General features: G+C 35.5%; 3 protein-coding genes across 3 annotated transcripts in view; 2 read left to right on the top strand and 1 right to left on the bottom strand.

The window, feature by feature from the left end:
* The window catches only part of LOC105833168, a 448,328-nt gene that overhangs the window by 307,222 nt on the left and 126,756 nt on the right, over positions 1–14,350 (bottom strand). The gene's annotated exons all lie outside the window — the stretch shown is intronic.
* LOC118646966 lies at positions 5,422–7,378 on the top strand. Its single transcript, XM_036290963.1, has 2 exons — positions 5,422–6,639; positions 6,763–7,378. The coding sequence occupies exons 1-2, from the start codon at positions 5,952–5,954 to the stop codon at positions 7,347–7,349; spliced, it is 1,275 nt and encodes a 424-aa protein (XP_036146856.1). The 5' UTR covers positions 5,422–5,951; the 3' UTR covers positions 7,350–7,378.
* Positions 8,108–10,346, top strand: LOC118646965. Its single transcript, XM_036290961.1, has 2 exons — positions 8,108–8,825; positions 8,952–10,346. Exons 1-2 carry the CDS (start codon positions 8,138–8,140, stop codon positions 9,536–9,538), a joined length of 1,275 nt encoding a protein of 424 aa, XP_036146854.1. The 5' UTR covers positions 8,108–8,137; the 3' UTR covers positions 9,539–10,346.

Genomic DNA, 14,350 nt, shown 5'->3' with positions numbered 1-14,350 from the left:
CGGGTGTTGTTTTAATCCTATCTAAATTCACAACTTCAATCGCATCTTTGTTCCAAATAGCTATCTTTTTACAATTATTACGTATAATTGTAATTAGAAAACTGAGATAACCTTTGCTGCGCTGAAAAAAAAAAAGAGATTGACAATAATTTAGTCTAAATGACAGTTACTAATCTTTGACGAAATAATTTCCTACTTGCAATCACAAATATTCGGTTAATATAAAATATGTAGTAATCGCTTAGTAACTGTTTACCTTAATTGATTTGGTTACTGTTAATATAATATTAACATTTGAATATTTGAAAGAAAGATCTAATTTACTTAATTTCTCAGAGGTTTATTTTTGGTTACGTTGCGAAAACATTAATCATTGCAAAATATGAAACAGTATTATGAAAACTGCTACAATAAACGACACTTCCTAATTTACATTTGTTTTTCCAAATTTGACTTTTAATTTTTGTTTAAAAAATGCTACCCGAAAACAAAGTGATATTACCAGTATTGATTTCCTCTACTGAATATTTTTTTTCTGTTAACTAAACATTTAATTTTTGAAATTATTTTACCAAAGCTTATTACCACTCTTTTTTCAATGTGTTAGTTACTTTGTTTTTTTTCCCCGTTAATAAAACCGCGTACTTTTTCACGCGGAGCGTGGAATAAATCTAATTAACTATTAGATTTACAGACCTATTCTGTAACTTTTAACGACAGTTATAGATATTATAGTGTCGTTATAAGAATTACAAAATTAGTTTAAATTATATATCAATAATAATTATTAAAAGCATTTCTCACTGATTATATACGCAATTTATATTTTTCTCGCGCTCTTTATTCAAAAGCCGTGTCATTTCCCGTCCTAATTGAGACAAACCGATGCGCCTGGCTTTTCGCGCGAAATGAATAAAATTTATGACGAATAAAACTTCATGCGTTAGAGACAGGTCGAGAAAAAGAGGGGGGGAAAATGGCTCGCCCTCTCGTCCGTTTGGAGAGGAAGCGGAGAGGAGGGCGATTCGAGAAGCCGAGTCCGGCGGGCGCGCGTGTTTATGATTCGTTCCGTAAGTCGCGGACTCGTTCCTGTCGTGTTTAACGAGCAAACGTAGCCGCCGGATAACGAGGTTAAACCGGAATTGAATCATACGCCGGGATGGGATTAACGCGCTCCCGTGACATTTTCGCTCGGGCCCCGAGACACGCGCGACTGACTTGTTTCGACCGCGTGCGCCGCCATCGTCGCCGCTGCCTTTCGTTTCATCGGCGGCTGTAACCACCGTGAGAACCGTCCCTCGTAATTTATCGCTCGCCACCTAATCCACCGTACATCAACGGCGCTCTATATATATATATGTGGCTCTCCTCCCCCTCCCCCCCCGATTCCGGTGCCAAGAAGGAAAACTCAGTGGGCGCGGGTATCCCCCTTCGGTAATTAACGAGGGGCGACAGTCACGTCGAAAGTGGCTGCGCGATAAGAACTTTGCTTGCTACACAAAAGAGAGTCGGAAGAAAGAGGTAGGAGTATACAAATTTTTGGGGCGTCGTAACGATGTCCCGACTTTCCCCGAGAGATAGAGATTCGCCCCGATGCAGAGAGCGCGCGGAGCTTGAGCTCCTCTCAATTTCCCCTTGTAATAAAAATTCTAAGAATCATCTTAAGCCATTGGATTAAAGGATTTTCCCGATAAAGCAGATCCATGGGGGAAAAAAGAGGAAAAACCGACGAAAGAAATCGCGTGTTTAGTCTCGCGATTATAAGTTATAAATTTTACCTCTTACTACACAACGTTACTTTATTACAGTTCCTGTAACAAGTAATTGGATCTATCCTCCATTATTTATACATCAAACAAAGTTCCGCATCGCTTTATTGTCTCGCGTTTCCGCACCGCGCCGGGCGGCGGCGGCGGCGGCGTCATTAATTCTTCCCGCTGGCCAATTTGTCTGAGAAGTTACCGAAGCAAAACTCTGATCGATAAGTCTCGTAACTTTTTTTCTCTCCCCCCCCTCCATCCATGATTCCGGAAGTGGCTGCTCACTTTCCCCCTCTTCTCCTCTGTCGCTTGACCGATAATAATCCGGTGAACGGAAGTAGTAGTACGTTCTTCGTTTTTTTTTCCCTCGTCACGGAATTATTAAGCTGTACTTTTCAATCGACATTCGCAGCTGCAAACTCAGGGCAGACCATGAATTATTATTCGCCCTTTAAATTGGTATCATTAATTTTTTTACTTGTTCGTGAGAAACGATTTCTCGAGGGCAACAGATTCCGTCGAGCGCACACTTACGGCCCTTTGTTTTCCCGCGGAGCGGGAAAACCTTTTTCTCGCGAAAATCCCGGATTCGGAGGTATCCCGATCTCCGGGACTAACCGAGTAAAGAGGAGGAGGAACAATGTCGCCGCGCGCGAATAAATAAACGGAATGCTCGTGCTGGAATCGGATAGCCATTAAATCGCGCGGCGTTGCTGCCCGTACGTTAAAGGGAAGCCATCGTGTCGCGCGGCACGGAACAACTGTAATTTATCGCGCGGTAATAATCCGTCGGGCATTAATGTCTCGCGTTAGGCCGCACGCACATGGGCGCGTGGTAAACAATGAGTAATAAGTGGTGAGGAGCTCGCTAATTAAACAAAATTTCAGTACAATTAATCTGACAAACAGCTGTTGTACGTCGAGGTATATTAACGTTATGACTTCTCTCTCGCGATTCTTTCACGATATCGACCTAAAGTCGTTCCTTTATCTACACTGTAAAAAATTTTTTCTAAAATTACAATTATAATAGTGGGTAATTTTTTGAGACCAACTATAATAGTTGTAAATTTTTATGTGTATGTAATTTTGTATATAAATTTCGCAATCATTTCTTAACTTGTTTTTTTACGCTTGTGTGTACACTGTAAGCAAATTTATGACATATTAAATTATTTTTACTTGTATACTGCAAAATTATAGAGACGAGAAAATTTACAACTATTATAGTTGGTCTCAAAATTACTCACTATTATAGTTGTAATTTTACAGAAATTTTTTACAGTGTACGAACACGTAGTTAATAATTGGCATAATTTTTATGTCAATCAATGTTATATTATTTAAGTGAAGGAAAAAGAAAGAAAAATTCATTAGATCTATTTTGATAAAAATTAGGGAGGGAGTTATTAAAAAACGTTATTATTACGAGCAAATACATTTTTTTCTTATACTCAAGTTATATTTAATTTATTAATGAAAATTTGTAGCAAATAAGCGAGAGCATTAGCAAATTCATGCATATTCAATTTTAATGTGAATCGATCTTCGCTGCCAGAAATCCTTTTCCTTGACACCCTGTGACGCCGGTGTCCTCTGCGCCGCGCATTAATCACGAATTCACGGGTGTTTAGTGCGCCGCTGGCTATCTGTTACACGCTCGACAAAATTAACGTCTGCCCGTGCATTGTGCGAAGTTAATAAAGCGCGCGCGATGAGCCGCGCGGATTTTCGGTGCCGCCGTTTCCGCACGGTCGCGATGGTTAAATTTCGATTTATCGTACTCCTGTATCTGCATCTTCCCAACGACTGTGGCCATCGATATTTTTTAATTTGGAAGTATAACCAATGCAGTGTTACAAAATACAGAGTTTTTTCTTCTGTTGTCCTACCTCTCATCATTCTAAAACTCGTTATCGAAATGACGTTAATTGTTAAAATTTTGCACATAGTTTATTACGTACAATTAATTCTTTAACATTCATTATTTGATAGATTTTTCAGATTTATATGCAATTCGAAAATTTAAATTTTTCATATGTCCATTAGAAGTTTTGTGTTAATGCAAAGTGAATATTTTGATCATAAAGTGACATAAATATTAAATAGAAAATTTATACAAAAAATACCTTGACATAATTTGGAAATAAATTTTAGAAATATATTTATTCAGTAGGATTAATATTTATAGTACGTGAAATTAATTTATTTCATCTATTATTACATTTTAGAATTTAAAACTGCACACTTCTTTTACATTATTTGTTAAATATTAAGACGTGTTGACATTTAACGTAAAATATTTAAATAACACCATCATGTTGTGTTAAATTAATATTCGAGTATTTTAAAAATTAGGGTACATAAAAATTTTAACAAACGTTAAATAAAGTATTTTTCACGGTTACAAAGAACGCGTTGACGAGAGAAATCGTTAAGTTACTAAAAAATAATTACAGCTTAGCAATGGGATTTCAGTGAATATGCGAAAATTTAGCGAATTACACGGATAAACGTTTCCGCAAGCCATTCGATTGCGCCAGTTTACGTTTCGTCGTTTGCTATTACCGCTTTTGGTTGCTTTGAGCATTAAGCGAAGTTAGGACTCAATATATCGCTAACTCTCAACTAATTGATAGCGCAAAATAGCTTGGGTATAGCCCTGGATACAACCCTGCGGTCATGGGAAACTCGAACGAATAACGTGGTATTCTTGTTAGAATGTTACCCTCCATTTAGGTTAAAATACGTTTGGTACATTCCTGGAAATTTTTCGCATTCGGCGTCCGCTCGTTCTCGCAGTTCTCTCTCTCTCTCTCTCTTTCTTTTTCTACTGTTTTTTTTACGTCGTGTACATACAGAAAAAAACACACGTCTCGCTCTAAATTGCATTTCTTGCACGAACGCCACGTCCGCTTCTCCGGATTCGTCGCGTGAGTCGGTTCGATTCGGATATCTTGTTGGATATCGTTGCTCATCCGACGTCGATCCGACGGTGACGGCCATTTCTGGGGTTTTACGAGGCGAGCTTCGCGCAGGACAATGCTAAGATCGCGCCGAAGTCGAAAGGATTTTAGGACGAACGGTGCGTCACGGAAACGTATCATCACGGAAACAAGAACGAAGCTCGTTTCACGAAATCCAAAGTGAGAGAAGGAGAGCTGCCGATAAGGTGGAAAAGAAGAGGTTGGATTCCGCGCGAGAAGATTGATGAGGGTTTTTTTACTCTCAACATAATATCGTTGGAATACTTCGTGTTCTGTCATTAAAAAAAGTAACTTCTAGTAGAAGAGTATAGAATTGCGGGAGACCAAAGACACGTTAAATAAATATAGCAGATCAGAAAGTAGTAACGTAATATAAAAATTATCCAAAAACCACGCAGAGAAAAATTTCCATTGAATAAATCGACGAAATGATGTATCCAATTATTATTTCGATCGGAGTACTAGATTTTTTGAAAAGTCTTACCCTATTTGGCCAATACTAAATATTTATTTCGAAAAATATTTTGTATATATGTATATTATAAAAAATAATTTTATAATATGTGAATATTAAGTGTCAAAAAAAATGTCGTTTATAGAATTCTTTTTATTCATTAAATTTATTGTTAATAATGAATAATTTATATATATATGTTGTTTTGCGTGGAAAATTGCAAAGTCATTATCTTTTTTATAAGGAGGAAAACGTAAAAAATAATTATTAACTTATGTAATGACCATTAAGCATACGGTAGAAGATAATTTAAATATTTATATTATTGCAATATTAAAAAGTTACCTTTTTAATGTTTAATGTTTAATTAAAATAATAATCTAACACTTTAAAAATGCATTTCAATTTTTCTATCTGTCTTTTATCTAGCTGATATTAATGACCATGTGTTTGTACATTGCAAACGTAATATATATTTTATCAGATCTATAAAATTCATAAAAACTACATTTACAGAAAAAAAACAACTAATCGCTAAATGTAATCTAATATTGCAGAATTGCACAAGTAATGTCGTCTTTTATTGTTACGTGAAGTATCAAGGAGAATTCAGGGCGCGCGCTTGTAAAAATGTTTTACTGCTAAAAAAGCTTTACACTATTCTTTCTACAAAATATTCTGTCTCGTGAATGTAATCAGCAGTCGTACTCATTCACAAAGCGTCGATTAACAAGAAAATAAGAGGTGGAAATGGAAGAGATCCATGTGCCAGTAAAGGACACTTCATCGATAGAGCATATCTTACGTCCGATATCGTACATCTCCTGGTTACTGGGAGTCGGCGTTGCACGACCGCGAAAGTGTTCAAAGACTATGACGATAATTATACGTATCGTTCATCTGGTCATGTGTTCGGTCAGCACGGTGTGCAACGTGATTGACTTCTTCAATTACGTTAGCATCAACAAATTATACAATCACATGTACTTGTTCATATATTTTATGGACAGTGTGGTGTGCTACGTGTCGGCGTATTACTACATTTATCACGGAATCAGGCAGTATGACAAGTGGTCAAAGCTAATCGACAAAATAAAGGAGCTCGATGAAAAAATCAGGAGAGAAACATACATTATGGACCAGCCAGTAAAGAAGACAGAAGTAGTAGCGATTCTCGTGACTTTTGCTTGCTGTCCATTGTTGCTGATCGTACACACCTTGTATTGCTTTATATATTCACAGAACATTTACACAACCGAGTTGTTGTTTTACTACATGTTAGCACAGTCACTTGTTAACAGTTTCGTCTTCGATATTGTTGTCTATGTGCTATATTACAGATTTCAAGCGATAAATAAATTAATCGGCCAGTTGGATAAGCTATTTAATGCGTCATGGACCGCGCTCAAGATTAAACGTATCAGAGAATTGCATTACGGTGAGTTTATGCAAACAACATTTTTTATATTGTGATTTGATTATTTTATGTGGTGCAAGATATAATTTAATCCTTATGAAGAAATTGTAACAACGTAGTTGAATAGTAAATTTTATAATACAGATATTTGTGATCTCGTCATCATGATAAACGAAATTCACGGTCTTCAGCTTCTCCTCTGTTCAGCAAACTGCTTCACTACAGTCGAGGCTACACTATTCAGAATCTACCTATTTGACGTGAAGGAACCCATCTATAATTACGGCTATTATATATTGATAAATAGTATTGTTTGCATATTGTATCTCGTGCAATTTGGTTTAATGTGCTGGATTTGTACCCTTGCGCGTCAAGAATCAGACAAGACTGGGATAATTATATGCGCGATACTGAAACGCAAACCTGTGAATCATGATAAAATACACGAGACAAGAAATCAAACAATTCTAGAGGTACAAAATTCTAATTGGAGTAGTAACCATAATTGGAATTACGTCGTCATAGAAAATTTTTTTCGGAAAATCTTGGAAGAAAATTGTGTCAGAAACGAGATCAATGACTTTTCGATTCAACTGCAACTTCGTCGTGTAGCATTTACAGCCTGCGATTTCTTCGAAATAAGCAATAAAATATTCTGCGGTGTAAGTACAAAATTTATTTACTTTATTACTATTTATGTAAAATTAGCTATTTTTAAGCTAGCAATGTAAACAATAAGTCTGGACACAATTAAATAAAGTGAATTTATTTTTCAGTTTATCGGAGTGATCATCACTTATTTAATATTCTCTATTCAATTCTCTGAGTGACCCGAATATAATATCATATATTCTACTCAAGATACATTTATTAGTTTATTGTACAATTATGTTTTATATACATAATATAATATATATATATGTTTAGAAAGAGAGAGAGAGAGAGAGAGAGAGAGAGTTTTGATATGAGAAATCGCAAAATGATAGTCCCTTTCATAAAGAGGAAAATATAAAAAATTTCAGTCATTAACTTACGTAATAACCATTATTAAGCATGTGGTAGAAGATAATGTAAATATTTAAATTATTGCAATATTAAATTTACTCTTTTAATGTTTAATGTTTAATTAAAATAATAATATAGCACTTTAAAAATGCATTTCACTTTTTCTACCTGTTTTTTATCTAACTAATATTAATGACCATGTGTTTGTATGTACATTACAAACGTAATATATATTTTATCAGATCGATAAAATTCATAAAAACTGCGTTTATAGAAAAAAGAACAACTAATCGCTAAACGTAATCTAATATTGCAGAATTGCACAAGTAATGTGTCGCCTTTTATTGTTATGTGAAGTATCAAGGAGAATTCTGACACACTTGTAAAAGTGTTTCGCTTCCAAAAAAAGCTTTGCACTATCTTTTTTACAAAATATTTTGTCTCGAGAGTGTAATTAACAGTTGGCCTCATTTACAAAGCGTCGATTAGCAAAAAAAAAGAACAAGAGGTGAAAATGAAAAAAATCTTCGTGCCAGTAGACGACATTCCATCGATAGAGCATACCTTACGTCCAATATCGTACATCTCTTGGTTACTGGGCGTCGGCGTTGCACGACCGCGAAAGTTTTCAAAGACTATGACGATAATTATACGTATCGTTCATCTGGTCATGTGTTCGGTCAGCATGGTGTGCAACGCGATTGACCTTTTCAATTACGTTAGCATCAACAAATTATACAATCACATGTTTTTGATCACGTATTTTATGGACAGAATGATGTGCTACGTGTCGGCGTATTACTACATTTATCACGGAATCAGGCAGTATGACAAGTGGTCAAAGCTAATCGACAAAATAAAGGGGCTCGATCAGAAGATCAGGAAAGAAACACAGATTAATGATCAACCAATAAGAAATGTGGAAGTAATAGCAATTCTCGCGACTACCGTTTGCTGTCTTTTATTGCTGATCATACCTGTTGTGCGTTATTGTATAGATTCACGGAACATTTACGCAACCGAGTTGTTGCTTTTCTACGTGTTAGCCCAGTCACTTGTCAACAGTTTCGTCTTCGATGTTGTTGTCTATGTGCTATATTACAGATTTCAAACGATAAATAAATTAATCGGCCAGTTGGATAAGCTATTTAATGCGTCATGGGCCGCGCTCAAGATTAAACGTATGAGAGAATTGCATTACGGTGAGTTTATGCAAATAATATTTTTTATATTGTGATTTGATTATTCTATGTGGTGCAAGATATAATTTAATACAGCCTATGAAGAAATTGTAATAACGTAGTTGAATAGTAAATTTTATAATACAGATATTTGTGATCTCGTCATCATGATAAATGAAATTCACGGTCTTCAGCTCCTTCTCTGTTCTGCAAACTGCTTTACTGCAGTCGAGGCTACACTATTTAGAATCTATCTACTTGTCCTGAAGGAACCCTATAATTACTGCTATTATATATTGATAAATAGTATTGTTTGCATTTTGTATCTCGTGCAATTTGGTTTAATGTGCTGGATTTGTACGCTTGCGCGTCAAGAATCCGATAAGACTGGGATAATTATATGCGCGATTATACTGAAACGCAAACCTGTAAATCATGAAAAATTACACGAGACAATAAATCAAACATTTCTAGAGGTGCAAAATTCTAATTGGAGTAGTAACCATAATTGGAATTACGTCGTCATAGAAAATTTTTTTTTGAAAAATTTGGAAGAAAATTGTGTCAGAAACGAGATCAATGACTTTTCGATTCAACTGCAACTTCGTCGAGTAGCATTTACAGCCTGCTATTTCTTCGAAATAAGCAATAATCTGTTCTGCGGTGTAAGTACAAAATTTATTTACTTTATTACTATTCATGTAAAGTTAGCTATTTTCAAGCTAGCAATGTAAACAATAGGTCTCGACACAATTAAATAAAGTGCATTTATTTTTCAGTTTATCGGAGTGATCATCACTTATTTAATAATCTATATTCAATTCTCTGAGTGATCCGAAAATAATATCATATTTTCTACTTGTCCTGAAGGATACATTTATGAGTTTATTGTACAATTTTTATATACATAATGTAATATATATAATATATAATTCTAAAATTTCTATTTTTAAACACGCATACACATGCGTGCGCGCATATATATATATAGTTTTGATATAGGAAACCGCAAAGTGATAGTTCCTTTCATAAAGAGGAAAATATAAAAAATAGTCATTAACTTACGTAATAACCATTATTAAGCATACGGTTGAAGATAATTTAAATATTTAAATTATTGCAATATTAAAAAGTTACTTTTTTAATGTTTAACGTTTAATTAAAATAATAATATAGCACTTGAAAAAGGCATTTCACTTTTTCTATCTGTTTCTTATCTAGCTGATATTAATGATCATATGTTTGTACATTGCCATCGTAAAATATATTTTATCAGATCTATAAAATTTATAAAAACTGCGTTTATAGAAAAAAAAAAACAATTAATCGCTAAACATAATCTAATTGTGCATTGCACTTGCAGAATTGCACAAGTACTATGTCGTCTTTTATTGTTACGTGAAGTATGAAGGAGAATTCAGGGCGCGCGCTTGTAAAAGTGTTTTGTTTCTAAAAAAGCTTTACACTATTCTTTCTACAAAATATTCTGTCTCGTGAATGTAATCAGCAGTCGTACTCATTTACAAAGCGTCGATTAACAAGAAAATAAGAGGCGAAAATGGAAGAGATCCATATGCCACTAAAAGACATTTCATCCATAGAGCATATTTTACGTCCAATATCGTACATCTCCTGGTTACTGGGCGTCGGCGTTGCACGACCGCGAAAGTGTTCAAAGACTATGACCATAATCATACGTATTGTTCATCTGGCTATGTGTTCGGTCAGCTTAGTATACAATGTGATTGACCTCTTTAATTTTTTTATCATCACTAATTTCCACAACCACGTGTTCTCGATTACATATTTTATGGATAGAGTGATATGTTACGCATCGGCGTATTACTATATTTATCACGGAATCAGGCAGTATAACAAGTGGTCAAAGCTAATGGATAAAATAAAGGAGCTCGATCAAAAGATCAAGAGAGAAACACAGATTAATAATCAGCCAATAAAAAACGCGGAAGTAGTAGCAATTTCTGCGACTATCATTTGCAGCCTTTTATTGCTGATTGTATATATTCTGTATTGTTTTATAAGTTTACAGAACATTTCTGCATCCATGTTGTTGTTTTGGTACATGTTCGCCCAGTCATTAATCAACAGTTTTGTTTTCGATATTGTTGTCTATGTGCTATATTATAGATTTCAAGTGATAAATAAATTGATCGGCCAGTTAGATAAATTATTCAATGCGCCATGGATCGCGCTCAAGATTAAACGTATCAGAGAAATGCATTACGGTAAGTTTTTGCAAATATTATATTTATATAATGAAATTTAAGATATTATTTAATGTAAGATATTATTTTATACAATTTATGAAGAAATTGTAATAACTTTAAAACGTAACTTTGAATCATAAATTTTGTAATGCAGATATTTGTGATCTTGTCATCATGGTAAACGAAATTTACGGCCTTAATCTCCTTCTCTATTCGACACACTGCTTCATTATGGTTGGGGCTATACTATTCAGAATTTACTTATTTGTCGTCAAGAAACTTAGTTATAATTACTACTATTTTATATTAATATATAATATTGTTTGTATTTTATGTATCATGCAATTTGGTTTAATGTGCTGGATTTGCACACTTGCACGTCAAGAATCTGACAAGATTGGAATAATTATATGCGCAATTGTACTGAAACGTAAACCTATGAATTATGATAAACTAATATACGAGACAAGAAATCAAACAAGTCAAGAGATGCAACTGCCATTAGAAGATCGAGACAGCAAGCAAAATTTTAATTGGAGTAATAACCGTAATCCGAATTACGTCATCATAAAAAATCTTTTTTGGAAAAACCTAGAAGAAAATTGTGTCAGAAACGAGATCAATGACTTTTCGATTCAACTGCAACTTCGTCGAGTAGCATTTACAGCTTGCGATTTTTTCGAAATAAGCAATAATCTATTCTGCGGTGTAAGTACAAAATTTATTTACTTCATTACTATTCATATGAAGTTAACTATTTTTGAGCTTGCAATATAAATAATAATACTCTCAACACAATTATATGAAGTAAATTTATTTTTCAGTTTATCGGGATGATCATCACTTATTTAATAATCTCTATCCAATTATCTGAGTGACTCAAATATCATGTATTCTACTCAGAATACATTTGTTAGTTTGTTGTACAATTATATATTATATATATAATATATAATATAATTCTGAAACTTCTATTTTTAAACACACACGCGTGCACACACACACATATATATATATATATATATATATATATATATATATATATATATATATCTATACAGTTTTGATATAGGAAACCGCAAAGCGATAGTCCCTTTCACTTAAAAAATACGAGCCGGGCGCGCCCAGTTGCTTCACTATAATCCCGTTGGTTGATTTTAATCATTTAATTATTTAATCATCAAGCCCGTTTAAGCAATTTTTTAATAGATGTTTATTAAACTTCTTTAAGTCTTTTTAAAAATATACTTGGCTAACTGTATTGATCTCAAATTTATTTTGGAAAGCACGCGTTTATGTACTTGTATATGTATCTTTTTTACCTTTTTAAGGTTTTTTTGATGGGATAAAAGTATATATGTAATTTTATCCTTTATCTAGATAAATTAGAATTAAAACATTTTTATCTAAGATATGTTCGTATAATAATAATCTGTAACCCGCGGGACCGAACCTCATCGAAGCTTCGCCGGACTTGAATCACATTTGCGCGGTCGCATGGAATCTTGCGCGCGCTGTCAACTGCACTGTCGTTTGTTATCGTCTTCGTCGTCGGCTGCATTTCGGTTTCTTCGCGTCGTATAGGTGCGATAACAATTATCGTGAGCGCGACGCTCGCAATCGTGGCTGCGGCTGTTTCCACTTCGCCACGTCTCCCTGTCCGAGCCCTCCGAGCGCGTCCCGGAACCGTCGAGTTAAATCCGGGGGATGTGTACACAACCCGCCGAGAGCTTGTCTACAAAATTTGCAGGAGACCGCGGCGCACGGGAACTCAGCCGTCGGGCGAGACAGCGGTACGAAGGCGGAATATATCCGGCACGAGTGGAAAATGGAGCATGAGAGTCAGACACACGGATGGTAAAGGGGAAGAGACGGAGAGAGAGCGCGAGGAGGACGAGGGAAAAAGACCGAGCGAAAGTCACGTTTATTACACGCTCAGGTGGAATGTACTCGAGTGCATGTGCAGATAAATTCCACTATTCGCGAAATACAAGTATAATAGAGGAGATGGTGATGTTATGACCATCCATTTACATTTTATGCAACAACTTTATTAACAATCAATATTTTGAAACTTAACTAGAGTCTAAATTCAAAATTATGACACAACTATTATATTAAAGCTGTATATAAAAATGTAGCTGTATAATGAGTCGAGGTATCCCGTAACATCATCTCCTCCTCTAACAATAATGGGAATAGCTGTGCGAATAATCAGACGAGTAGTGAAAGCAATAATATGTCCAATAACGTAGCGAGATATCATTTCACAAGACACTGGCTTATGGTTATTATAATAAGATTAGATTTCCACGGTTTAATTTTGCACGAAGAAACGGGCACATTAATATCATAATAACTCGAAAACGGTTCACGTGATTCAGCCGATATTTAAACTCGTGCATAATTAATTTTGATTTATTGATGCCGGTAACAATCGCAATTCGATGGAAGCCACTCGAAGCGGCGGCGCACAATAAGGAGTTACTGTGTGCGAAATCTCTTCACATTAGATGTAAATCTAACATACGACAAAGCGGGGAGACGTTGCGCGCTCGAAATAGGAGAGGAGAGAGCCGTAGCCCCAAGACGTCCTGGAACACCGTACACTTCCCGTAATGAACATCGCCTCTACGTGGTGCGCGCGGTCTGGTAACGGGGAATAACGAGACACGACACACGAGTCCCATCACGCTCCTTCTCTATCTGTTTATCTCCTCTCTCTCTATCTCTCTTTCTCTCTCGTTCGTCTCCCTGCTTCGCGAAGGGAAACCGGGAGCAGGCAGACGGAATCGTGCAGAGACTGATAATATGATTCAATTTCCATTCGCGCTCTTCCCTAAGGGAACTCGGCGTCGGTTCATCCGGTCCCAAAAGTGGCACCCGTGACGGGGTGGCGATTAGGAATGCAGCCCCCGATGCTTTGGTGCTCGGAAGCCACCGATACTTTATGCGCAAAGTAAGTTGGGCGCCCGCGAGGTTAATCCGTCGCTCTCAGTCTGACGCTGCATCTTTGTCGGTCTACTAATGATCGGGGTTGGGAACATTACTTTATAAAAGTAACGCGTTAGAAAACTTCCTAGAAGAAGTGAAAAGAAAGTAGCGATTCGTTACTTTTTTTTTATTTCTTTGTAAAGTTTTGACGACTTCTTCTTCTAAAGTAATCTAATTGTCTATGTCACTATTTGACCAGTTCACGAAATCTACAGTAGTTCTGGTTAATCGCAATGATCATAATTCGTAAAAGCATTGTGCGTTTATAAAATAACGATAAAATTCGTTACTTTTATTGTAAAAGTGCAATGACGTTTACATTTT

The sequence above is a fragment of the Monomorium pharaonis genome, chromosome 8 (assembly GCF_013373865.1).
Source record: "Monomorium pharaonis isolate MP-MQ-018 chromosome 8, ASM1337386v2, whole genome shotgun sequence".
NCBI classification, from domain to species: Eukaryota; Metazoa; Arthropoda; class Insecta; order Hymenoptera; family Formicidae; genus Monomorium; species Monomorium pharaonis.
This window is presented reverse-complemented; position numbering and strand designations above follow the sequence as displayed.